The sequence below is a fragment of the Spermophilus citellus genome, assembly GCF_964194105.1.
Source record: "Spermophilus citellus genome assembly, chromosome: 12".
NCBI lineage: Eukaryota > Metazoa > Chordata > Mammalia > Rodentia > Sciuridae > Spermophilus > Spermophilus citellus.
In genome coordinates, this window is record NC_138198.1 from 102,342,117 (window position 1) to 102,369,064 (window position 26,948).

Genomic DNA, 26,948 nt, shown 5'->3' on the forward strand with positions numbered 1-26,948 from the left:
CTGGCAACTGTCTTTTTCAGGCCTTGGCACTGAAGAGTCCAGATTTAGGTGGTCTGGGATTTTGAAACATAGGTAAGCTTGCTTGTCCTATACTTCTAATCAAAACCTGAGCACTTTTTCCTGGGTGCAGAATGTGTGGTCTTCTAAGAAATCACCCACTTTGGGTAATGCTCACAGTGCAGGGGTTGTATTCTGCCCAAGAACTTGCATTTGGTTACAGCTTAGTTAGAGCTTGGCAGACAGGGAGTTGTGGCTTGATGGTGAGGAAAGACAGGTTTCTTCATACACACAGAGGGCAGGTGACAAGGCTTGCCTTTGGCTGCTTGCAGGTCAACTGCCACTGTCAATGCCCACTAGACTGTGAATAACATATTCAGAATCTGCAAGGTGAGAGAATGGAGATGTCACTCAGTGGTAGAGCCCTTTGCCCAGCATGTGCAAGACAGTGCTTGGGTCCCATCCCCAGCACTGGGGGAAAAAAAAAAAAGGAAAAGAATCAGAAGGTCCAAGATAAGGGAGTGCAGGAGTTTTAGAAATTTCTTGATTACTATCTCTGATGCCACCTCCCTGAACCCTCCCACTCAGCCTCAGAGGAACCAGCGCAGCTGAGCTGGGGATGGGCCCATTCATCCTGCCCCTGTCTCATCTGCAGGAAAGGGAGAGCCCTCACTCTGCCTGGTGGTGCATTCATTCGAGGTTCAGCCTCTTTCACTTGCATACAGTTCTTGCTTAAATGTAACCTCTGACTTCTACACACTGAAGTATAAGCCAATATTCTCTCATAAAACCAGTAGCGGGTAGAGAAGCGCTGGCTTGCTATCGTGGGAGCTGATTAATTCATTCAAATATTGGAGTGGCTCCTTCACGCAGGAAACGCGCCTGGTGCTGAGTGCCATTTCCTTTTGTCAGCTTGAAGGAGGCCTTAAGCTGCCTCTCACACTTCTGTTCTCCACACTCAGCAATTTACTCATTCTCGCCCTCACCTCGGGGTTGACAATATTCTCCGTTTCTCCTTTTAAGTTATTTGACCAACAGGTTATTTAGTGACTAAGTGTATGTCCAGAAGATAATATGCCAACCGTATTCTGGTTAGAAATGGTCTTGATGGGCATATTCTTGTTAGGTGAATAAAGAAAAGAATAAGATCCATACAAGAGCACAGAATGGAAATTTCAAGAATTAAGACTTAAACTGTACACATTGGATGCCTTCCTGAGAGAAGGAACAAGAGGATCTAAGTTTACCTGGGAGAGTGGAATAAACCTTAACTTTGAGTCAGAGACATAATGAATCATAACCAAAGATGCTGGATCTCCAGTTCCAATCAATCACATGGATCTGGTCTTTTCTCAATCCCAAAACCACTGACAGGAGGAAATAGTGCATATTTTAAGATGCTTTGAACACACTTGTGGTTTATTTTTAGTGGAAGGATCTCAGGACTAGGATAAATGTACGTTTTTGGTCTCCTGCCTCCTGCTTACCTGGGGAGCCCTGTTGGAGATGCTGGAAGGGTTTCTGCTAGCTACTCCTCATAGGGCCTGGAGGATTTGGGCTGATTCCTATGTGCAAACACGTGTTGCTGGCTGTGTCTTGCAAAGTTTACTCCCTTGCCCATACCCAGCCCCACTGGCATTTGGCCCTCCTCCCGCTATGCCCAGTTGAGATCAGAGGCTTAGGTTGTACTGATAAATTCAGAAGGGTGGATGATCATCACCAACTAAGTAAGAGTGTCTGGAGGAAGGGTTAGCTAAGGGTTATTCACCAGAACACAAGCTTCATGTTACTGCCTGTGGCTCATGTGACTAACACTCTAGCACTCATCTTTTTCCTATGCCACAGCCCCTCAACAAATGGTCTCCAATGTGCTATAATTTAGAGTCATCTTATCATAGATGAAAGAGACTGAACTTTGAGAAAGTGTAGTTTGGGATTTAAATCCTAAATACACATACTAACATGAGACCTAGCAAATGTTACTTAATTTGCTAAGTCTTGATTATCCCCATCCATGAAGTGGAGGTACTTTCTGTCTCATGAAGGGGTTGTGAAAATTGAAAAAGAAAAATTATATAAAGTAGCAACCAGTGTGCAGGGACCCAGGCCATTCTCTGTGCATCAAATCCTGTCCCCTACTCCCGCCCCTATTTCTCCTGGAGGAGGCTGTGGCTGGCATTGGATAGACACACAGTCTGGTGTATTGGGACTGGTGAGCCTCTGTCGCTCTGCCTGTGCTCTTTCAACTCCTGCCACCTTTTCATTTTTAAGGCTTAATTCAAATTCCATCTTACTTCAACAGCCTTACCGTGACCTCTTTTGTATCATCCTTCAAGTTTGACACGGGCCCTCTGCTACATGCTACTTGTATTGAAATGCACATGTCTGACCCTTTAACCAAACTGCAAGTCCCTTGAAGACGGAGGCTGGGTCTTCTAATGATGTTTTCCCTTAGTGCCTAGGCAAGTAGCCAAGTGGGTTGTTGCTTGATTGTTTAATTACAATCAGAGGGGACAAACTGGTTGTTTATCAGAATGCCTGCCCACAGAAAGGGTGAGTGGAGAAAATTACCTCAGCTCTAGCTACACTTAGGTATCACCTTTGGCAGAGTCACCAAGGGAAGCTAAAAATTCCATTGAGTTTTTCTGGAGGCTGGAGGAGCATGGCTCCTTCTCTTTTTTGAATCAAACAAAATATTGTTACAGAAAACATGAAATCTTTCCTGGTTTTCATGAAATGCTCTCCAAGTCTAACAAAGCTAGCCATCATACCCCTGCAATCAAAATGAACTTCTTTCCTTTGTCTCTTTATCCCACCCATTCCCAGCATTTTTTTTAAAGCAATAATAAAGAATGTGATTATTTCATTAATCAATCATGTGTTTTATTGAGTGCTTTTCTGGTTCCATGTACTACAGAGAATATTTATGTATATATATAAATATAAATATTTTAACCTTATCCTTCAACATTGATTAAGCAGAGAAGTGTGGAAATATGCATAAACCTGACTCTTATCCTGTCTTGTTTGTTGTATGTGATTGTTTGAAGTATAAGTTATGAACATCTAAATAGTAAATAAAATCTCAGGCAGCACAAGGATTGAGGTAAACTGAGTCACTTGTAAATGAAAAGAAGAAAGGGTCATTTTAATTGCTCTGATTTTAAAAAAGAGAAAGAAAAATCCTTCCCGGAGAAGATGGGTCTTTGTCTCTAAAACCATAATTATTAACTTCTTGTATTACTAGTTTGATAGTAGCAGTAAAGCCAGGGGCCTTCTCCCTTGGGAAATGTATACATCTATAGACTCACACATAATTATATGAACAAACAGTTTCAGGGAGCCAGTAGTTCTCCTGAAGTCCAACCATAGCTCTTGTTCTTATTTAAGGCCTTTGCAGAATTGTTAGCACATACAAGGAAAGGAGGGCAGGGCGGCAAGGGAGAGGTGAAATCAGAGAGGTGATGGGCACACAGAGAGAAGACCATCCGGTCTAGATTCCTGGAAACACCACCTTTACCTCTAGTGGCTATACTTCTTGAGCTCTGATCCAGGCTCTGCTGTGCCCAGGTCTTGGGGATGCTGTATGCAAACTGTGAGAAGTATCATTAAGGAAAACTCCTTTGTTCTTTTCCAGCTCCTCACAGCCAGTGACCTTGCAGCCAGCGACCTCAAAGGATTTCAGCCACAGGTGAGTTCCCCTGATGCTTTTCCAAAGTTTAAGTGAGTAAAATGTTCTGTGATTTGGTCATGAGTGAATGAACTTGACTCCAGGATAGTAACGTCCACCTGGGACCTCCAGCATCTCTGACTTCAGGTGTTGACCGTGAGAATGACCTGGTAGTTCCACTCCTTCTAGCTCCTCTCTCACCCGACTGTGGACAGAACAACTTCATTCTATTCTTGCTCTCTTGGTGTTTTATAGCAAAACAAAATTTACATCAAGATGTTTGGCATGTTGAGTGGTAGGTTACCCAGCTTAAGAGAGGCTTGAATTGAAGTGGGCAGAGGGTGGGCTGGGGCTGGGGTCCTCCCCTGTATTTTTCTGTTTGGACAGGATATTCACATTTCTGTAATCTTCATGTGCAAATGCCTTGCAGTCATGGTCTGGTGGCGAGGTTAATTTTCAGACTCCTGCAGAGGCAGACAGTTGAGTTTTGCTGATCTTGATCAGGAAATGGGCCACTGTTATCTCTTGTCAGAATGCTGTCTGGAGGTCACCATGGGCCAACCACAAGAGGGTACAGGCAGAGGCTTTCTGGGACCTGCTTAGCAGAGGAGAAAATAGGAAATCATCCTCTCTGTCTCTGGAAGGAGAGTCATTGTCTACACACACACAGAGAGACCAGACACACAGAAGCTCCAGTCCCCTCCTGAAGAGGGGACTGTGTAAATACAGCATAATAGAAAGGTCAATCCCGTAAAAACCATGGCTTTGGTGCTCAGGCCCTGTCCCTTTTCCTTATGAAACTTGCCCTCACCCCAATAGAGTGCTTGCCTTATGATCATATAGTGCTCTGCCTTGGTAGAAAAGTCTTCACAGCCCATGCTGGCATACTTCTCAGGTAGGGCACGCAATTTGTTAATAGCAAGAGTTTCATGTATTTGGCATGTTTTCTTCTTTAAACATGTTTCACCGGGCTGGGGATGTGGCTCAAGCGCTCACCTGGCATGCATGCGGCCCGGGGTCGATCCTCAGCACCACATACAAACAAAGATGTTGTGTCCGCCGAGAACTAAAAAATAAATATTAAAAATTCTCTCTCTCTCTCTCTCTCTCTCTCTCTCTCTCTCTCTCTCTCTCTCTCTCTCTCTCCCCCCCCCCACTCTCTCTCTCTCTTAAAAAAAAAAAAAAAAAACATGTTTCACATGCAAGAATACTGGTGCCCTCACTGTGCTTCTTTCTCCCTTGTGGGTTCCTTCCTCTAAGTGCCCTTCCACTGAGGACAAAGCCCTTAAGGGAAGTATCCCTAGATCACATGGAGGGAGGGAGCAAGGACACAGAGTGGACCGTGAGAGGCTGGAGGAAGAAGAATAGCGAAATCAGGGACCATTAGTGAAAGTAAAAAACTAGACGCCTGTGCCAGTGTGGAGTGTCCCCATCAGAGTCTGTGGATCGTCTGTCAGAGATGCTGGGAGTTTGGAGAAATAGATGGCAAGTGAGCCTTTCTGCCAGTCACTGAAAACTGGTATTTAAAGTACCTATTCTAGTGGACCTAAGGGAATGTGAAGCTAAAGCAGAAGAAAATCAACATTTGCCCACATCCCATGCTCCCCCACACCTCCATGCATATCCACTGGCATCCCAGCTGAAGATGTCTTTTTAATTTTTGTCTGAAAATTCATTGGAAAGGGGATACTGTTTTGCTGCTTGGAAAGGTACATAGTGCAGACTGAGTTTACAGAAGGTGCATGCATGTGTGTATGTGAATATGTGAACATCAGGGGAGGGCATGGCTTCTTCCTGGGGTGCTGTTCTCTCATGTTCATTTACATATGTCATTAGATATTAGATTTAACGTGAACTATTAAGTGAAGAGAAAATTTGACATGTTTGAGACTCATCTGTCATTTTTGCAGGCAGGATCCTGGAAGGACAGTTTCCACACTCCCTGACATGCATCCCAGAGTTTCCAGTACCCTGGTTCTGCTCAGCCCTTTCACATTATTCCATCTGTATATCATCTCCCTGAGCTTGGAAGCATCCATGTGTATTTTTCACTCTCAGAATGCCTGGTTCTGAGGCCAGGAAGTCCTAGGAACCTTGTGGCCAGCATGTAATGCCCAGATCAAATGCCCAGATCAAAGTTAATGCTCCAGTGTTTTTCCTAAGTCAAAACCACTTGGATGTGACCCAAGTCAACACCACCCTTTGGGTGCTTTTCCAAATAGAAACAAAGCTGCCCACATGGTTTGGGCTGCCCCTCCAACCACACTGCACCAAATTGTTGGCTTTTGTTGTTATTTTTCCCTTTCTTTCTCTGGGTTTCAGATGAAAACAGCCCCATGCATCCTCATGCCTGCAATAATTCATGGGCATGTTTCTTGCAGGACCTGTCACTGGCTATCAGGAGGGACTCAGGAGGAACCCTCCCTGAGATGACTGTGACTAGCCTTTCAGCCTTCTTTCATGGTCCACACTTATCACTGGAGTGTAGATGGGTTTTGTTCTTCCTTTGATGCCTGTTTTGTTTGCTTGTTGGTGTTGCAAACCACTTTAAGAAGATAGTTATGATTTCTTCACTAGTCTTTGATGACTTTGAAAGTGTGAAAGTAGCATCTGTATTGGGCTGGGCTGTTTTGTCTGTTTTGTCCCTGTACTCTTAGCTTCCAGATAGAGCAGAGGAGGGTAGAGAAGTGAAGATCTGCCTTCCTTCCTTTCCTTATTGATTTCCAAAGGCAGCATGCTCTGTCATAGAAAGGAACACATGACTTTGCAGGTGGGGCCTGAGAGGCCACACTGTCTAAGCTACTGTATGGTGGTGGTGGGCGGTCTTCCCAGAGGTGATGAGCTTGTCCTCTGGGCCACAGGCTACAGCTGTTTCCTAGAGTCAGGCCATGACAGGGAGGTGATAATGTTCTCAGCAAGTTTTCAAAGCCCAAATGTACAAGCTTCCGAAATTCACACTTAAACCACCCTGACTTTTCTCTCTTGTTTGGTTTACCCACCCAAAACATAACTCCTTTTATCTTCTAACATCTTGTTCTTGCCTTTTGATGCAACAGACACACTTGATTCCTCTCCCTTCTAGCCTTTGGGTAATTGGAAGCGAGGACCCTCTTCTCCTTTTGTTGGACCCTTCCTCTCCACCACCAAGAAGAATAAGAGCTGGCATCCATGTCTCTTTAGTATAAGTTTTCTCCTCCTCTTTCATGTATTCCTTGACCCCTAACCTAAAAGCTCTAAGTGTTCACTGTAGAAGCTTAGAATACAGCAAATACCATACAAGCAAATCTCTTATTCCACCCCAGGAACACAGATGATGGCATTTTGGGGTTATAATCTTCCCACTTAGTTCTGCCTAGACATATAAACCTATCAGATTTTTAAAATTGGTGCCATATTTTGTATGCTTTTTTATTACCTTCTTTTTTGTTTGTTTGCATGCTTCCCATGTCCCTGGAAAGTCACCTAGCAACTGGCTATTCTTGTACTAGTTACCAATACCATCATTTATTTATACTCCCTTCTCATTTGCCTTTTGCAGGCTGAGATCTCGAGGAGCATCCAAGCAGAGGCTAGCACCCTGTGCCCTGATCTAGGATATAAATAACATGCAAAGCTTCTTGGAATTCACTTTTTAATTTTTTTTTTTTTTGTTTTGTTTTTTTATTTCTTGGTTCCTACAGAGATGTGAAGGTTCCTGAAACTTTGTAGTAGATGGCCCACCAACTTCTGCACATGCTGATGAGGGCCCTGGGTGGGGGTATGATAAAGAAATAACCAGCATGGGGACCAATCAGTTGCAGGCTCCCTGTGCCCAGCCATAGTGTTGGAAAAGTGGCCTTATGGAGAAGCATCCCCTACAAAAGAGAGACTGGGCTAAAATTCTCGGTATTCCCTGCTATGTAAACTTCCTTTCATCTCAGAGGAGATGAAAAATGGACTAGTACTTCAAGGATGGGACAAGTGTGAGAGCAGTCTGTGAAGGGTAGCCATTTTTAATGAGTTTCTAAAATGTTAGTTGTTAATTATGGCCAAGGGTACATTGATGTGAAAGGTGAGGAGAGAATAAAGTGTGATATACAGGAAAACATTTCCAGTGTAGAGAAAACAAGGCTCTCAGTCACTGAGTTGCCATTTTATTCAACAAGTATTCAGGCCATACCTTTGTGTGGGACTCCCTGCTGTGCACAGACCCTTCCCTACCAGTTGACAGTTCTGGAACATTCTGGCACCAGTGTCAACTTTGTGACCCTGGGAAAGCTATCTAATGACTATGATCCTCAATTTTCTTATTAAGCAAAACTGTTGTGTGGCTTATCTCATTGATTGTTGTGCAGATTCAGTCAGACAATGCATGTAAGAGCAACTTAGTAGGAGGCCTGGCATGTACAACAAGTTTAATTATTCCATCCATGAGAGTAGTACCAGTTAAGTTAATTCAAAATTTCAGATGAAGGAGAAATTTTATCTGTATGGAGCAAGTGTGGGAGACTTCTAAGCAGAAATGCATGCACCTGGGCCAGGACAGGTGAGAATGGAGATGGTGAACTTCTTCTAGAGCAGGGGAGGCCTGGATGAAGGTCACAACAAGGGTGGCAGTGCCTGGGTGTATTCAGAAGACTTGTCTGCCTCAGAGGAGCCCTGTGGGAAATAACCTGGAAATTACAATGGAGCCAAATTGCAGATATTAGAGCCTGGAAAAGTAGTTTAACTTCAAAAAGTAAATAAATATTATTGAAGTTTTCAAATATGCACAAAAGTAGGCATGAAAATAAAGTATATCCATATATCTACTATCCAACTTCAATAGAATGCTGCTACAAAAGCCCACTTGGGTAGCACTTTTTGACTTTTGTGGTGTACATGTTCCTGTCATGACCAATTTTTAAGCTAACAGTGGTTTAATTACCAGTTCACAAAGTCCTTGTCAAATGAACTGACTCCATACCACAGGGCCAGCTTCAATAACCAATACCATCTTGCCCATCTTATTTCATCTCCATTCCCAGTTACTTTGGTTTATAATTTACTTTTTTGGATGGAGTATTTTCAAACAAATCTCAGGCATCATGCCACTGTACTCAATTAAATACTTGAGTAAGCTTATCTAAACCAATAAGTGATTGATTGATTTATCTCTTTCTTTAAACCTGTATACGCCATCATCACTCTTATCAAAATCAACAATTCCTTAGTATGTTCTCATACCCAGTCCATATTCAGATTTTTCAGATTATCTCAACCCACCATTTTACAATTGTTTTGAATCAGGATCCATAGGTTGGAATTTGCATTCAACTGAAGAACAGTGGGATTAAATACTTGAGTAAGCTTATCTAAACCAATAAGTGATTGATTGATTTATCTCTTTCTTTAAACCTGTATACGCCATCATCACTCTTATCAAAATCAACAATTCCTTAGTATGTTCTCATACCCAGTCCATATTCAGATTTTTCAGATTATCTCAACCCACCATTTTACAATTGTTTTGAATCAGGATCCATAGGTTGGAATTTGCATTCAACTGAAGAACAGTGGGAGTCATACTTCAGCCATTGAAAGTCTGAGAACAGGCAAGAGTCAGAAATGTAACACCAGGAGACCACTTTGTTGGTGGTTGGTGTAATGAGATGAAGAGGGGGCCCATCCCTAAGGCTTTGCCATTGGTCCATAGGGGAAAATATAGGGACTGAAACTGACTATGATGTTGAAGATGCTGCCAAGAGAAGGAATATGAGATCTGGAGATGGGATTAGTTGAGCCAGGGACTTCTTGCCTGGATGGAGAAATGGAGATGCTGTTAGCCCAAACCAGGGTGCAGAAGAAGGGCACTGTTCACTCCTGAGTTAAGAATGATTATAACCCAGCATCCAAAGGAGAAGGACATTGTCTTCCCCAGATGAACCCTTACTCCATTCTCCTCAGGCCTCATGGTCCATCCTACTCAGTGATCACCAGGAGACACAACCACCTGCAGCAAATCCTGGCTCCATGCGTCTTCACACAGAAATTTTAATTACAGAACTCCCAGAGATTCTGTGAAGAGAAGCTTTTATTAGGAAGGTATGCCTAGAGTTTCTGAGTAGAAAGAAACCCCAGCTATGATCATTTCCCAACAAAAATGAAGGCCAAAGCCATGGCAGGAGCCATGGCAGGAGCCAAGCCTCCATTTTTGTATCTCGTATTTTTGTTTGCTGCAGAGGTGCTCCCACACGGAGAAGTAGCAGATGCAGCTGGGGAGGTACAGTCTTCTGAGAGGTTCTCCTTTTAGCATTATATCCCAGAGGGACCAGCTTTCTTATTCTTTTAGGGTTGATCATGTTTTTCCGAGCAGCATATCACCATTCTTTGATTTTATCCTAAGTGGACATCATCAGTCTCCTCTAAGTTCAGTTCCAACAGCTATAAAGATGGTAACTCTGGAGTTTCCTGTACCTTTTGGACTCAACTGAAGTGAGTGTTAGTATGTGTTCATACTGCCTTTGCTTGAATATGCTCATGCCAAGGCCTCACTGCAAAGGTACAGTGGGCCAGAAGGTATTTTTTGAATTCTTCATACACCCACTCATTCAATCCTCATATGTCCTTTGTAAACCAGTTAATTACAACAGCCCCATTTTATAAGAAAGATCAGGAAAGCCCAGATAAGTTAAGGCCACTAAGCCTAAAAGTGGCAGAAGTGGGATTTGAACCCAGGACTCTGGCTCCAATGTCTGAACCACTTATGATCTGCCACCATATATTAGACTTCAGCTCCATGGTTAAGATAAGTCAAATCCTGCCTGAGCTTTGGTAGAACCAAGACAAACAGCTCCATCTTCCTTTTTGCATATTACATTGTGTTTTCAGACTCTAAGAAAAAGCAAATTCTACATCTTACTTATACTAATACAGAAAATTGCTGCAGAGCATTTCAGACTCTTATCTTGGCAAAGAATTTCTCATCCCTTTCTTTCCCAGACTCTTATAGGGAGAGTCATGGTGGTGGTGGCTGCCCCATCTACCAAGGAGGAAACTTAAATTGAGACAGAAGTAGATGGTGCAAGACATCCAGCCACAAAGATGGCTTGTCTTGAATTCACTACTTGATAGTCCCAAGCATTTGGGAAGAACCATTCCCAATTCAGGCAGTGCAGAAGCAAGGGCTTCTCCCAGTGCTTCCTTGTTTCTTCTCACCACCTTGCTCCCTGCATTCGAAAACTGAAGGATACCTCAGCTGCAGAAAGGAATTATCAGGGGAGCTTGTGAAATTTAGAGTAGCCCAGGCCTAACCCCAGGGGTTTAGCTTGGATTGCTCTGGATGGGGTCTAGAAAATGGTATTTTCAGAAGCTTTCCAGGGTTTAAATTGGGCTCCTCATTTTCTGGATAAAGACTGAAACAGAAAGGAAGTGTGGAAGAGGAAAGCAGAGGGAGGACTTCCCATTCAAAGAGTGATCCCTGTGCCAGGTGATCCCTATGCCAGGAGTGTGCTGTGGCTTCATTTGCCCCTGGAATCCAATCTCCATAGCAGCCCTGTGGTCTGACATAGGAAGTATGGCTACATGGGTTTCATAAACTCCATACCTGTGCCCATCCCCTGCTATTTTCATTCACCCAGTGAGATTTGCCCAAGATCGTAAACAAGCCAGTGAGGATGTTTAAATCTAGGGTCTCCTCCAGTTGTTCTCATAACATTCTTTCTGGGTCTAAAAGATATTCATGAAAAGATTCAACTTTATGACACTATCCCAGAAAGAGAATGCATGTAAGTGGCCAATGTCACCTACTGCTGTGTCTCTTAAAACGAGGTCTATCCCATGAACCCCCCTAGCTAAGACCTTTTATCTTACCTTTGATCATCTGTGCCACCTACCTTTGGTATCTTGTTCAATTATATACAGAAAATGAGCTGCAAACCAGGGTGGCTGTCAAGTGTCTGCCATTGGTTGGCCATGACATACATCTGGCAACTAGAGAAAGAGATTAAAATCTGTCATAGCAATTTGATGTTGTCAAGATACCCAAGCATGTGACAGTTTAGCCTTTAACTAAAACATTCATACAAAATATGCATTGGAATAAAAATCTGGTCTTTCACCCAAGATCATTTGAGAATCTCTGTTCTAGTTATCCAGTGTTGGGCTTTTCTAGTTTTAATACAGGAATGGGGTTTGGACTATTTCTTTTGTCTTTTTCTTCTGTGAGCCTATATTGAAGATTCATATTGTTAAAGTTTTCCTTCTTTAAAAAAATAATTCTACCAGTAAATATATCTTTACTGCCACTTTTAGGATACCTATGCTAAACATGGCTTTCTTCACATAATTCCTTAAACAACCCATTCAATTATATCTACGATGCTAATAAATATATATTTAGTTTTGATGGACACAGTACCTTTATTTTATTTATTTATTTTTAAGTGATGCTAAGGATCAAACCCAGTGCCTCATACATGTGAGGCAAGGGTTCTGCCATGGAGCCACAATCCCAGCCCCCTAACAGAGTAGTTTTAACAAAAATATTTTCTCATGTGCATACACTCACTTCTCACTGAAACCCAAACTAGCACTATTAATTTTCTTATATGAAATCCAATTTCATTCTCCAGATATACACTTTTTGCACTGCCTGTCTTGACAGTTTTTTTAGTGGATTTTTTTAAAAAAACAGAATTGGCATTTGGTCCCAAAGAGAAGTTCTCTGGATGTTTTCCAGTGAATGTGACATTTCAGTGGAATATTCTTAAGTATTAATAAGCTCTCCTGGGATAGTAAATCTCTTTTGACTTCAGTGAATATTTTGCTTCTTACACCCAAGACATTCTGATCATCTGAGGGTCTTGTGCAGGTAGGCCTAACTTCATGCTGATGCTCACATGCAGGAAAATTGATAAATGGCAGGTGGGTGGTTGGAAGAGAAGGGAGTGATTCATATGCAGAGATGTTTTTCCACTTTATCAAAGAAATCAATATAAGTTATCTCTACTAGTACATTTAAATATGATGTAGACTTTCAAAATCTGATTTAAACTCAACTTTTCAGCATAGAAATAGAAAGAAGGTGAGGCCAACCAATAAGAATTAACATCGGAGAACACTCACTTTCAACTCTAGCTTTCTCCTCTGCAAAACAAAAACAAACATAAAACCTTAGCAACAAGGATATAGGATTTAGTGATTTTTGTGACCCCTTGAGACTCCAAAGCCTTAATTATTCTATGACTCTTTCCACTGTCTACTTGTTTCTGGCCCCTCTGTTCTTGTTTTCTTCTTCAGTCCTTTTGGCAAAGGGACTTATATTTGAACTTCTTATACTTTCTTCTGTAATTCTCTTCATTTAGGCCTGGATCATATTTTCCTGTGCCTGAAATTTTAGTGTGATGGGTGACTTTGCTCTCTATATGTCAAGGTCCAAGAATGACTGGTATAGAGTAAATGCAGATTTACCTTTAGATGTGACTCAGTGGTAGAGCACTTGCCTAGCACACACTAGGCCCTAGATTCCATCCCCAGTACTAAGGTGGGTGGGGAATAAAAACAGCATTAGGCCTGAAGAAAAGATATCTTTGTAATTCCTTCAGCCAGATGGTCCCAAACCTACCATAGAAACAGTACAAGGCTCACTTCTCCGGCAAATAAGCAACTCAGTTTTGAAATTCTGTCTAACCCTACTGCATGGCTGACCCTTCCACCCTCTTGTCCTCCTATCCACCTATTCAATCCCTCTCCTCTATCTTCTACCAAACAAAAGAACCGATTGAGGGGTGTCAGAGGACAGATGCAGGAGAGGGACCTCCTCGTTGAACAGCTTGAAGATCTCAAGCAGCTTCCTCCAGCCATCTGCTAGCTTGTTGGGAGTCTGTGTTCCGTCTACAAACAATTCTGTTATTTCCCTGAGAATTGCCACCCTCTTCCTCACCCTCACCGGTTCTGCACTTGATTTTCCTTTTATCTCCCCTACCTTCCTAAAAATGTTTCTCAGAGCTTCTGGCAGGACCCATGTTTGCAGCAGGTGACCCAAGCCAATGCTACACAGAACAGAAGAAATCTGAGTGACGTTCTCATAATCCTTACTACTATAAATAGTAAAAATTGATGCTTGGTTAGTAACAAAACATAAATCTCTCCCACCTTGCTGTTCTCTTGAGCACAGAGAACATTTCCCATTGCTTCATAGTTCAGTCTTTGAGAGCACCAATTCTGGACCCAAACTGATAATTTTGGATCACAACTTTGTGCTATCCTGGTTATGTGACCTCCGTAAAGTTGTTTGACTTTGACATAGCTCAGGGTCCTCTTTAATAGAACAAGGATACCTACCTCATGGGATTTTGAGGAGGATTAAAAGGATAGGCCCTTGGAACAGCATCTGACATGTGTAAGCACTCCATAAATGTGCACTGTAATTCTTAGTACTCTTATAAGTTACATAATTGAAATTGATTGTGGCCTGTTGGAGTTGGTTAGATCACAGATTGCAGTTTTCCAAGCAATATTGATTAGAGTTTGGGATTTCCCAAGAGGGGAAAAACCCCAAAAGCCACAAACTGAAAACAAAGTCTAAATCCATCTGCCCTTTCACAAGTCTGTTTGTGTCACTTGCCATTTGAAGTGAGCAACGGCAGACAACAGGGCCCTGGGAAAATGACACCAGGAGAAAAATAGGACAGAGACAGACAAGAACAGAGAACAGGCTAACAACTAGATAGGCATTGTTGGGCAGGAAGAGGAGAGCACCCACAGGCACCCTCATTGATTGCTTCCTCCTTGACCTCCTGGGGTACTTTGGAAATTAACCCTTTATCTTTTACTCCTGGATGAGAATAGCTAGAAAAGTATTTTAAAATGCTATAAAGTATTAAAAATGATTTTCACAAATGTATGAAGAGCTTTTTCTGCCACCAGAGCATTGCCTTATTCCAACAGTGATCCTCAGAATATTTCTGGTGAATATTCAGAACAAAAATCAGAAAAAGTGATTTATTGCCCAGAAACATCAGTGCTGAACTGTACCAAAGGGCATCAGAATGGGCCCTTCCCAGGAAGGTCATGTTAGGGTATGGGAACTTTTTAGGATTCTATGCAATGCGTTTTCCCACCCCTAAATTCATTTAAAAAAAAAAAAAAGAACAAGAGATGATTCCAGGAACATGTGGGGTCTGGATTTAATGGACTATTTGAATGACATGGCACCTGCAAAACACAGCCATGCTGACCTACAGACTCCTGTTTCCAGCACGCAGTCCATTGCTGACGTGCTGACAGGGCAAGTAGCTGGCTGATGGGAAAAAGAAAGGTCTGTGCCCAGATACCAGCCTTATCCAAATTGTGAGAAAACACAGCTGGCTGGCTAAATTTGGCTTTCCCACCCTTGATCTGGGGAGGAACAAAAATACCAAAAGGGGAATGGAGGATGAGCATTGCGTAAAGAAGAGTCTGTGCGCTTCTAGCAAAAGAGCAGATGATTGATAATTATTGGTGGACCCCATTCTAAGGCTGTGTGTGTGCCCAAAGTCTATAAGACTCCTTAATAAAAATGCATGCATACAAATTCTGCAACTTTGTTAATTTCATCTGGCCTTGGGATTACACTGAAGAGATCTTCTATGACTTCTCTTATTTTTTGGAACTAAAAAAAAAGTTTTGTGAGCCTTTTCAGGGACAATCAAATATTTGAAGGTTTATTTGCCTTTCACAATGATTTCATAGTAAAACTTCAGTTCCTGCTGGATATTATAACCCAATGTAGATGGCTTTGAACTCAATCAGTTGGATTCACCTACCTGGCACCTATTGCATTATTGGCATCTTGTGAACAGTGGCCTACGGCAGAGGGTGGGCATGAGGAGGGGGTGATGTTCCAGCAAGAAAGGCCTGTGAAATCTCAGCCTGCAGGCGTCTAGAGAGGCAGCGTGCTTCATTCTTGATAAACTCCAGCAGAAAAGAGCAATCAGCTAAACGAGAGCTGGACAAATTAAATGGCTGAGTATTATTTCAAAAGAGAGCTCGGGCAGCATCAGAAATTCCCCATCAGCTGTAATAACGCCAATTACTTTGCCAATTGCAGATTCCAGCGTGATGTGTTTAGCGCAATCAGGCGTCGGACTCTAGCAGGGGCCTGATGGGTTTTGTTTACTCTGAATGTGCATTTGTAGAGAATCTTTTGCACCCAAAGGCTTAGAGCTCTGAATGTCCTTCTCTGGGTCCAGATTCGTGCACAGCTGAGGGAGATTATTTTGAGATGGAGGCAGGGGCAGGCTGGACCCCGTGCTCCCTCTCATTGGAGAATGGCTGGGATTTAAATATAAAGAGCACAGCTGGGTTTGGTAGTTCTTAGTGAATGTGGCAATCTCCAGAAAAACCTCTCTGTAGATTAACCAGCTAGTTACTATCTATTTTTGGTTATGAGCAAGGCTTCCTGGCACGTTGGAGCATTGGACAGATCACTATTAAGCAGCAATAATAAACACACAGCTCTGGGAGGAGAGAACTCGCCAAGAGTTCATTAAGCCTTAAATACTGACAAACGGGGGTAAGGGGGCTTTCATTGTCTCCCTTTGAGAATCATTTGGTGGAATGTCAAACATATAGATCATTTCAAATATGGAAATCGATCATAAGAGCAAAAGAGATCCATTCCCCCACCGGCAGCATTTTAGTAGAGGAAATAAAACTTGGGAGAGTGTGCAGAAACATTCATTTTCTGTTTACATTTGGCTCTGTAGAAATAATGGGTGTGCAGCTCCAGCTACTTTGAGTGAGCTACGAATCTCCATTTACACTCCCAATTGAGGAAGGCGCTAATCATGGGCATTTACTGAGTGCTTGGGCCTGACTGACAGCTCGAGTGGAAGCTATATCATGGATTCTGGGGGTGCCGACGAAGAGCTAAAAGCTGATTTGATTCCACTTATGCTCAGCTGTCATCTGAGGCCAGAGCCTGGAGGAGAATGGGAAGCTCTTCTCTTCCTCTGCCTAGTGACAAGCAACCTTTGTGTCATTGCTTTTTTTTTCACCTGCCCCTTCCTCCTTCATACCAGCGATAAAGGCCACTTTGCCTGCTGAGGAAAGGATTCTTCCAACTCAAAGGCAGCCTCCAGTGCCTCCAAGTGACTGGCTCACGGACACCCCAAGCCCTCCCTCTCCAAGCTGCTGCAGAAGGCTCCTTGCCCACAAGTCCAGGATGGGGGGCAGGCAGATCATCAGACAGGGAGGGCAGCATAGGTCATAGAACATCAGGTTAGCATGGCAAGAGCTTGTAGTGTGGGCTTCAGCAGCCTTTCAGATCATTCATTCCATGAACATGTGTGTGTGTCTGTGTGTGGGTGGGTGTGTGGGTGGGTGTGTGTGCACGTACATGCATGTGCCCGCACTTGTGTTTGTTTCTCATAAAAATAGTATTTCAACCAGTGCTTTTGTTTTGACACCAGTCTTTCCACAGCCGGCAGCTGTTCAGATAATGTTCCTGACTCTCAGATAAGAGGCAGAGCTCATCTCATGCACACCCCCAGGGACAGGAAAGGCCCTCAGAAACCATGAGATAACATAACACATTGAATGGAGGTGAGGGCATAAATGATGCCATATGCACCCAGAATCAGTGACTCCATAGCCGGTGGCAGATAGGGAACTGCTACATCTGGCCTTCTCATCAGCATGAATTGGAAAATATTCAGTGATCTTGTCTGTGGGGAGGTTCATTTGTTCACATGTGAACCCAGAGGACAGCTCTGACTTACTGACATAGGCTGCACCACGCGTGGGAAGATCTAGATATAATTCTTCAAATGTAATCTCAATGAGATGAGATCATGTGTCTGCCCTCCTGGGAACTGACCAGTATTAGAGGCATTGGCATGGCTCAGCCTTCATGAAATAAACTCTCCTCTTGCACCAATACTCTTCCTCCATCTTCCTCTACAATGTCTTGAAAATAAATACATGTATAAATACAAGGCATATGAGAAACCCTGGCCTTTGGGATATTCGTAGTGATTTTACTTTTCATAAACATGAACCAGTCTAGAATAGTTAGTCAGGTTATGTGTCAGCAGACTCAGTCATCTACACTAGCTACAGGACCCTCTACCAAATCCTACTGCCAAGAACACATATTATGAGGCATTTTATGCCTTGCATATGTGAAACAATTAGTTACGTGATTAACCCATATACTAGGTGAGAAACAATAAAAGCAACTTACATTTATGAGGCAGTTTTAAATGTGTTCTTATACTTGGTGAGCCCCAACAACAGGTGAAATATTTGCATAATGAACTCCATTTTACAGAAGAAAAAGGAGAGGTTGAGGCAGATTAAGGAATTTTTCTCAAAAGCTTCAGTTGTTAAGTAGTAACATGACTCAGTCAGGATTAAAACTAAGGTCTTCAGACTCTTACACCTCTTTTCCATTTTGTTCTTTGCTCTTTCATACATGAGACAACAGGGAAGTTGGTTGTAAATACGTGTGGCATCTCTGTACATTTCTCTTTTATGGATATGAGAAATTTAGAAATGCTTCTAAACTAATTGCTCCCCAAAGTAAAAGTAAAACCAATGGGAATTGGTTGAAAGGCGCCAGATTTCTAGTTTACATAGGAAGAATTTCCCAGCAACGGAATGAAACCACTCCCCTGTGCCTAGTTAGCACCCAGCCTGAACACTTACTTAAGGATTGACTGTAAGAAAAGCTTTTGGCAAGGTACAAGACCAGGGAGATCTGAGGCTGCATCTCAGACTCCACCATTGCCAGGTTTGAGACCTTGTTCCAGCTGGATAACCTTTTTGAGCCTCACTTTTCTCCTATGTACAAGGAAGGGAACAATATCATCTCACCTGATATAAGAAAGATTAAGTGCACATGTAAGGATCCTAGCTACTTACCTGGAACAATAAACAATGTAAATGTAATTCCTCCCCATTTCTGCAGAATCCAGTCTCCTCTGTGTCCTTCCTCTGACACCCTTTCCAAGCCAGCATCCTTTGCACAGGTGAGGACAGTCAACCCCAAAAGGCCTTTCCAGAGGCAGCATCAGGAGCTCAGGGACCAAGGTCTCCCCTCTCAATTCTGGGTCCTATCTTTTAAAACCTCACTTTGGATTGAGACACCAGAAAAAGGTCATTAGAGAACTGGAACTGCCCCTGCCCCCCAGCTACTCTGAGTAATTCACAAGTATGCCCTCTGGGAGAACATTTACTTGTTTGCCAAAAGATGATACATGGAAAATGTGTCAGTGACGATACTCTTGTCCAAATGAAACTTCTTATGGTCTACTACTCTGGACCTTGCTGGCATGTCGAAGAACTTTTTCTAAAAATAAATGACATGGGTAATCTGGGTCTCGCAGGGTGTCATACGTTCAGTGCCTAGGTACAATATCACAAATATAATCTGCATGTATTATCATGTATTTCTGACTGCTGTGGTAATACGTATTGACTGGAAAAAGAATTTGGAATAATAAAAGCAGTAAAAAATCACCAGAAATCCTACTCAGAAATGACCCTATTAACAGTTTCTGTAGAATAGCATCTGGGTTTTAATTTGTATGGACACACATACATTCCAATGAGATTTTTGTCATTTTGTACTTAAGTCAGGCAAAGCTTACCATCTGAGATTCTCATGATATTGACATTCACTTTGCAGGCTGTGGCTCAGTTTCCTTATCAGTAAAATGTAAATTGGCTTTGACCAGCATTTTTTAAACCATATTCCCTGGAACATTATGAATGTTTCTAGAAAGAAACTGATCTATAATCAAATACATTGGACAAAGACTGAGCTAAGTGAAAAACAATATTGAACATTATCAGTCTTCTCAGATCTCTTAATAAATGAACAAGCATATGTATCTGAAGAAAGGGACTGTTTTGAACCATAGAATCATTTGTTCACAGCATACCTGTGACATGTCGTAGAGGCGATATTCTTCTGTACCCCTTGGGAACCAGATTATACCAATATCATTCAGGATTTTCTATTTTACTGTGTTCTGATTCCTGGGTTTTGGCAACACATGAAGGGTGTAGTGGATCCCCTGGACTCTGAGCCTGGGATTAAAATCCCTAATGGGATTCAGTTTTCCTGTTGAGTGTTATATTTCATGCAGTTCATTTCCATGAGTTCTTAGTCAACTCTCCTGCCATGTCCCAAACTCTGCTACATACCTGTTCTGTTGGGTAGTTTGGATCCAACAAAGAAGTTCCACGTGTGGAAAAATTTTTAAATAAGGATAATTAAATCCTAAATTACTAGTAAGAGTTCAAGAGGATCAAAGAAAAGACTAAACCTCGTGGTGAGTGTGACCATGCTGTATGTCCATTTCTTTATATGGGGAGTGTGTGTGCTTAAATTATATTTAAAAATTCATTCAACCTATAATGTTTCATCCTTTTCTATTCCTTTCATTCCATTTTATCACTGCAGAGATGGAACAAAAAATAATGCAAATGAAAGTTTCTAAGAAAAAGTTTCTAAGAATAAGCAGTAGTAAATAAGTAATTTACTACTTGAGACACTGAGTAGTTAATCTTACTGTATCCAAGAAATTTCTTAACTGGCTTGGATGGAAGTCTTCCCCTTTCTTTTCCTTTCCTTTTGCTCCTCTCTTCTCTTGTCTTTTTCTTTTCTTTTTTTTTTTTTTTTTTGTATTTCATGCTTGCAGATTTTTCCTAAATAGTCTGCTTTTATATTCCTTTTAATTTAAAACAACAAGAAGGTATTTAGAGTCTTTAGCCCACAGGTCTACACAGAGCCTTCTACAAAAAGGAACATTTTACCTTTTAGGTATATCCAGTTTTTCTTAATCTTCATCACCTAGCAGAAATAAGGAGAACAACCTCATCTTTAGGAGCTTCATTCCCTTGGCAACTACTTAATTCTTGTGATGGGTTAATGCATTGTACATTTATGGTTAATTAGGAGGGAGTAAAATATATTCTGCTTGATGCTACACATAGATGATGACATTCTAAAGCCCTCTAAGGGCTTCCCCACTGAGGTCCTCTAAAGCCACCTTGCCATTCTTAGTGAAGGGTCTTCTCACACTGACCTTAGCAGAGGCCCAGGCCTGCAGCAGTCTCTTCAGAACTCTTGTCAGCTGAATGAATGAATGAATGAGTGAAGTATTTCATTGTAGTATTTGGGAAGAAATTGGACTTCGGGGATAGATAGAATTGAGTCTGAAATTGTATTCTTCCTCTTAGTGTCATAACTTGAGAAACTTATGTTTGTTTTCTCATTTGTCAAATGGGAACATTAATTCCCTTTGAGTGTTTTGGAAGCATTAGAGATGATCAGTGTGAAGTGTCTGATAAAAGATAGGTGCCTAATAGCAAAATGTTTTTTTTTTTTTTTAACTTCCATTCTTTACTCAGGCTTAGCTCCCAGTAGACCTTTAGAAAGTGTTAGATGATAAAGAAAGCCATGAGGACCACTCCTATGAAGGCTAGAAATCATTCACACAAAGGAATTACCTCTGCTTCATCTATGGAGCTATTGATCTCAGCTGGGGAAGGCCTGCATCTCCTGGTGGGCACATTGTTTTATCCAAGCAGGGGTCTACAGCTCTCTGGCTATTCTAAGCATGGACAAGATTGCTTGGGAATTCCCCTCTTGATGACTCCTACCCTTAGGGTAGAGAAAACAAATCGATAATCAGGGAATAAAAGCTGTCCTCTGTTATCAACTAGAGCCTGAGTAGTAGGGAAACAAGCTGGAGTGTGCAAGAGTTGAGATCAAGAGGCCTGGAAGATGGTCAGGACAAGAATCCAGGAGCAAGGACTAGTTAGGGTCAATTATTCTAGGATGAGCACTAAGTGAGTGAAATTCTCAGATCACTAAGTACAGGGAAAGGCACATGTAGAAAGTACAATGAGCACTGGCCACCAGTGTCCTGGACATTCAGGGCTTACTTATCCCAGTAGGGGGTCAACAGGAGGAAGTCCCAAGCAGAGGTGGTCAAACAGCTCCTCTGGAGGAGTGGCAGCAGGATATCCAATTGCATGTACCAGGAACTCAGGTTCCAAAATGAAAGGGCTTTTGGGAAGAAGTACTGGGATGCAAGACAGAAGAGCCAAGCAAAAACTCAGGAATGACAAACAAAGAAAGTCATTTTCTGGGCTCTGATGAGGACCTTGCACATTGAAGATCAGCCAGTCCCCATCCCAGAGGAAAAGCATTTCAAGTCCTTGCTTAGGTAGAATCTTCCAGAATGCTGTTCCTGCTTTCTGCCGGGAAGGGTGTGATCAATTTCTACACCAAGCTCCTAGTGATGCAAGTTATATAAATTGAACTTAAGTCCCAGCACTTCAACTGGTGAGAAATAGAACTAATAAAACTTGAATCAAGAGCTTTGTCCCTTTATGAGCTATTTGGCTCTGTCTGTCTGAAGGTGCATCTTAGTAACTAGTTAAATGTCACATCTGGGCTACTTTTAAAGTATGCTCATGAGCTGTGCTCAGGTCAGTGCTTGGAGGAATTTCTTTTTTAAAAAAAAAATAGGATCCCAACAAGGAGTGTTTCAAAGTTGATACCATTTCCTCGATTCCTCAGTGAAAGATTTATCTTCCCTCAAGTCCTATGAATTGAAAATGGAACTGGTACCAAAAGGAAAGGGTTTCCCTGTATGGTGCAAAGTAAAAAAGTTATAGTACAGATAAGGGGGCTTTGTGCTTTTATTAAAACTGTGACAATCAGCCCGTTCATTTCTGCAGACTTACCTTGTCTACCAAGGCTTAATGCCTCTCTATTATGTGTACCCTTTGTGTGGGCTTATGTGTGCGGTGACTGTCATCGACATGGCCACCAAAGATTAATAACAATTGATGCCACTGATGATTCACCCAGGGATTTGGAGCAGGAAAATGATTGATAATAAATTAAAAGTCCAAGAAAAGCATACCAATAAAGAGGTTGGAAGAAGTTCATAGCCAGTCCTTCTTGGGAATCAAGTCAGCTGATGGCTTTAGTTTCAAATTCTTTTCCCTGAGAAATAAGGACATGGTTTGATCTTTTTTTATGTGCAGAATGGTGTTCACATATTCTTTCCCAAATTTGTAAGGTGTAGTGTTGAATAACACACCTGACCACTCACCACCAAGTGGAATTTTCTCACACTTCTTTATTCTGGAAGGATGACAACATACATGTCATTTGCCTGTAGGCCTTAATTGACTTAAAAGTTGAAGATCTTCCCTAAGAAACCTTTGTTTTTCTGCCTGTTATTGTAAAGCCATAACCCTCCCACCTTGTTTCTTCTCTTCAGCCTCTTGTGCTCGTGCTTTTAGGATTTCTCTGATTCTTTCATTAATCTCCAGGGACAATAATAGGCCTCTGTGGTTTTAAAGATGTTCCACTTTTCTTGCCAAACTAGGAGAAAAGTCGAACGAGGAAGTTAGTTGTCTTTGTGCTAAGAGGTCCATTCTTTCTCCCAAAGTCTGGAACTTTATTTATCATCTTTACTCAAGCCTGTCCTATAAAACAGTAAACAATCAAAAGACTTGGATCTGTTAATTTACACAGTTTGGATTCCCTGTTGAATTCAGTTTGGCCCCTTATGCAGCGAGGGATCATGGGAATCATAAGAAATAGTCTCACAAGTCATCCTCTGCTCAAAAGACCACAATGCATTGCAGGGGGCAGTGGGGCAGCTACAGTGTCTCCCGGTTGTGAGCCATGCTGACTTGCCACTCAAAAGCATGCATGCTGAAGTGGAGCAAATTTTATTCCATACATGTATGATTGATGTCGAAAGAAACCCCAATGTTACAGTGTACTTATTGAAATTATAATGCACTATAGTATACTATATAATATACTATATAATGCATTATGTAAAATTTAAAAAGCACTAACTCTGAGAAACATATTTCATGTGATCTGCTGCAGGAATCTGCAAACTGCAAAACCATTGAGATAAAACTGATTGATGAATAATTAACCCAGGACAGATTTCACTTCTGTATGTCTCTACTCACATAGAAGATAAAGGTCATGGTTAATTCTAGATGTTGGTAACCCTTTGCCATCTACATGGTACAGTCCAGAGCTGTATGGATGACTGACCAATATAAATTCTTCATAAATTCCTATTTGTCTAAAAACATTCTCCCTTTTTATTAGATTCTATATGCCTTCCCAACTTTTAATGAAGAATTTGGTTTTTATTCAATTAGCATCTTCATTCATTTAATTGACAAAAATTGTTTTGATTCGTAGTGTACCATATAATGTTTCTCTCTTATATATCAGAAGGCTAAATAAAAAAAATAAAGAAAGGCTAAATCAAACCAATGAACATCCATCACCTCTCATACTTATCATTTTTTGGTGATGAGAACATTTAAAATTCTTATTCCTCTCGACTGAAACTTTGAGCCCTATGACAACATCTCCCTGAACCCCCATTCTCACCTCCACAAATGTTCTGTTTTATGTTTTCTTACTCCAGGAATGGTAAATCTTCATATGCAAAGTACAACAGGAGCACCTTTGTAAAACATAAAGGGACTGTTAGTTATATATGATGCTGGAATCTTCTGTATCCTGGGCTTTTTCTCTATATAAGCAGTGTCCCATTCTCTCATTTGTTGAGAAAACTTTACCAGATAAGGGAACCCATTGCATAAAAACCTCCTTAAGAGTCAAGGATGAGTGTCTGGAGATATTTATGTAGATCCTATTGAAATGATATATCATCAAATTATTATCTAAACAAATATTTTCATCTTTCTCTAGTTCTTTTTCTTTAATTTAGGAGAGCCCTCAGAGTGGCCTAAGCTGGCAGCTGGCAGAAGACAAGAGTGACCTATGGCATAAAACTTAGATTTCCTATTCACAGATTAGATAGTGATTTGCTGCTTGGAAAGTAATCTCCTGATGATTGTTACTTTTTATTTTCGTATAAACCCTGTGACCTAATTGGGGCAATTACTCTTATCCAAGTTTTAAATCTAACCAACTAAAGACTGAGAGATAGAACAATTTGGCCAAGCTCGCAGTGTTAGTAAGTGACTATACTGGCTTGGAATTTACATGGATCTTCTGATTGCAAGCCTAAGGTTCTTGGTAAATTCTCAAACCTTTGACAAGGAGAGGTACATCAACACAAAACGAAATGAAGCAGAAGGACTGTAGAATACTCATGCATTCCATCATTGATGCTTGATCCTATAGCACATATTCAGCCAGCAAGTTTTATTAAGTGCCTGTTGTTTATAAGCCATTGCAGTGCTCTGATTTTAGAATATTTAAGGAGATTGATCTGAAAAATAGACCTTCAGTTGCATGGAGTCTTGATTCAGTCATTTTTTAATTTGGTTTATGGCTTGGGTAGAAATGCTCATTTGTGAACCATTTTCTCTGCAGATGTGAACACAGTCTTACACTCTAGGGAATACCCAGGGGACTTCCAGGCCCCAAGGTATGTAGAGGCAGGGGACAATGAGTTAGGTCTTCAAGGTGAAGTAGGACTTTGCTGGTAACAGGAGAGTGAGCTGAGGAGGAGAGAACTTTGAACAAATATGTCTGAATTGTTTGCCCTGGGTCAGATGTCCTGATAGACTTTTTCTATTCCATTATGTTTCCTGCTTTCCTGGTTTATTTCAGGAGCAGCTGCAGACAATACTAGGGTCAAAGAGAGACATTAAGCAAGTAGGCACACGTCCAGTTCAAACTGCACTACTTCTTGCAGGCACATTATTGTCCCTTTTCTCCTCTTTGTTTCTCCCCTCTAATCTCTCTCTCACTTCTCCGTTCGGATACATACTGCACAAGACAGGAGTGGGATAGACTGGACTCATGGTGACCTAACCATAGTAACCCAACTTTGGCCTTAGGGCAAGTTCTTTTTTTTTATTTTTTTTTTTAACTCAGCCATATTCTCAGACTCTATTTTATATTTTATTTAGAGACAGGGTCTCACTGAGTTTCTTAGGGCCTCACTTTTGCTGAGGTTGGCTTTGAACTAGCAATCCTTCTGCCTCAGTCTCCTTGGCTGCTGGGATTACATGCATGTGCCACCATGCCCAGATAATAGTATCATTCTTATTTGTATTACCTTTCTTTAGTGGTAGTGGGAATCCAATCCAAGACCCTGCTTGTGCTCGGCCAGCTCTACCACTGAGCTACACCTGCAAACTACAGCAAGTTCTTTTTTTTTTTTTAAGAGAGAGTGAGAATGAGAGAGAGAGAGAGAGAGAATTTTTTAATATTTATTTTTTAGTTCTCGGCGGACACAACATCCTTGTTTGTATGTGGTGCTGAGGATCGAACCCGGGCCGCACACACGCCAGGCGAGCGCGCTACCGTTTGAGCCACATCCCCAGCCCTACAGCAAGTTCTTAATAGAGCTTTGACGCCTTCAGGGGAGGGTCTGTGTACCAAAGTGAGCCAAGGTTGCTGTCACCATGCAGTCCACCCAGGCTGCAAACCTCCTATTCCTGAAAAAAATAGAAATGATATATTTGAGGTCTGCATGATCCCAATTGGCTGCGAATATTTATCAGATTTCTTGGCTTTTTGCTTAAAGCTTCCATTTCCCCTTCATTGTTTATCTGAGGGATCCAGCATCCTACTTCAGAAGTGCTGAGAGATCTCAGTTTCTGTAAAAAAGAAGGCAAATTTTTTTTTTTCTTCTTTAGGTCACATGCCTTTCACAGAGAGTTTGTCATAGATGTCTTGGGATGGGAACTGCAAAAGACATTATTTCTGAACGTTTGAACATTACTTTTCATTTTCTCAAAGGAGTTTGCCCATGATCGACAGACATATTAATCAAACCCACCTACGAGATGAGAAATCCAGACTCAAAGCTGAGGGGAGGGGGAGCGCCCCATAGTGAGAAGAAACGGCAGAAATTAAGCTCAGATGTCTCATAAAGGGAATCCTAAATAATCCTTTTACATTCAAACATTTTGACAGGTTTTAGGCATGAGAGCGAGAGCGAGGGGTTTACTCAGAGCTGGCACTACCTCCAAATTGTTTGTTTGCTCTTGGAGGGCTGAAGGAGGAGGAGGAGGAGAGGAAACAGAAGTGAAAGTCCAGTGGTTTCCCACTGTAGAGGGGAAGTTCATCACGCAGCAGCACGACTGTTTTGTCGGGGGACAGTTATGTGGCTGCCCAGCATTTGTCTTAATCAGGCACAGCAAAGCATGGGACTGGTCCTCTATGGCAATTAACAACAGGAAGCAGAAAATTGTCTCTAGAACTTAAATAGGGCCTCCAGGTGGTGCACACAGGTGCCACCAAGACTGAAATAATCTACCTTGGGTGCTGGGGATGTAGTTCAATGCAGAC

General features: G+C 41.7%; 1 protein-coding gene and 1 long non-coding RNA gene across 5 annotated transcripts in view; one reads left to right on the plus strand and one right to left on the minus strand.

The window, feature by feature from the left end:
* The window catches only part of SETBP1 (SET binding protein 1), a 359,668-nt gene that overhangs the window by 175,982 nt on the left and 156,738 nt on the right, over window positions 1–26,948 (plus strand). For all 3 annotated transcript variants that reach the window (XM_081263352.1, XM_081263354.1, XM_081263353.1), the window contains exon 3: window positions 3,635–3,688. In XM_081263352.1, the coding sequence (XP_081119478.1) occupies window positions 3,635–3,688 (54 nt within the window). The remainder of the gene's footprint in view (window positions 1–3,634; window positions 3,689–26,948) is intronic.
* On the minus strand, window positions 7,366–13,951 carry LOC308631844. Of its 2 annotated transcripts, none has more exons than XR_014018351.1 (3): window positions 13,781–13,951; window positions 11,521–11,617; window positions 7,366–8,305 (listed from the first exon to the last, which is right to left on the minus strand). It is a non-coding gene; the product is annotated as an uncharacterized lncRNA (long non-coding RNA). The 2 variants fall into 2 exon arrangements; XR_014018352.1 differs by having other exon boundaries at window positions 7,366–8,319.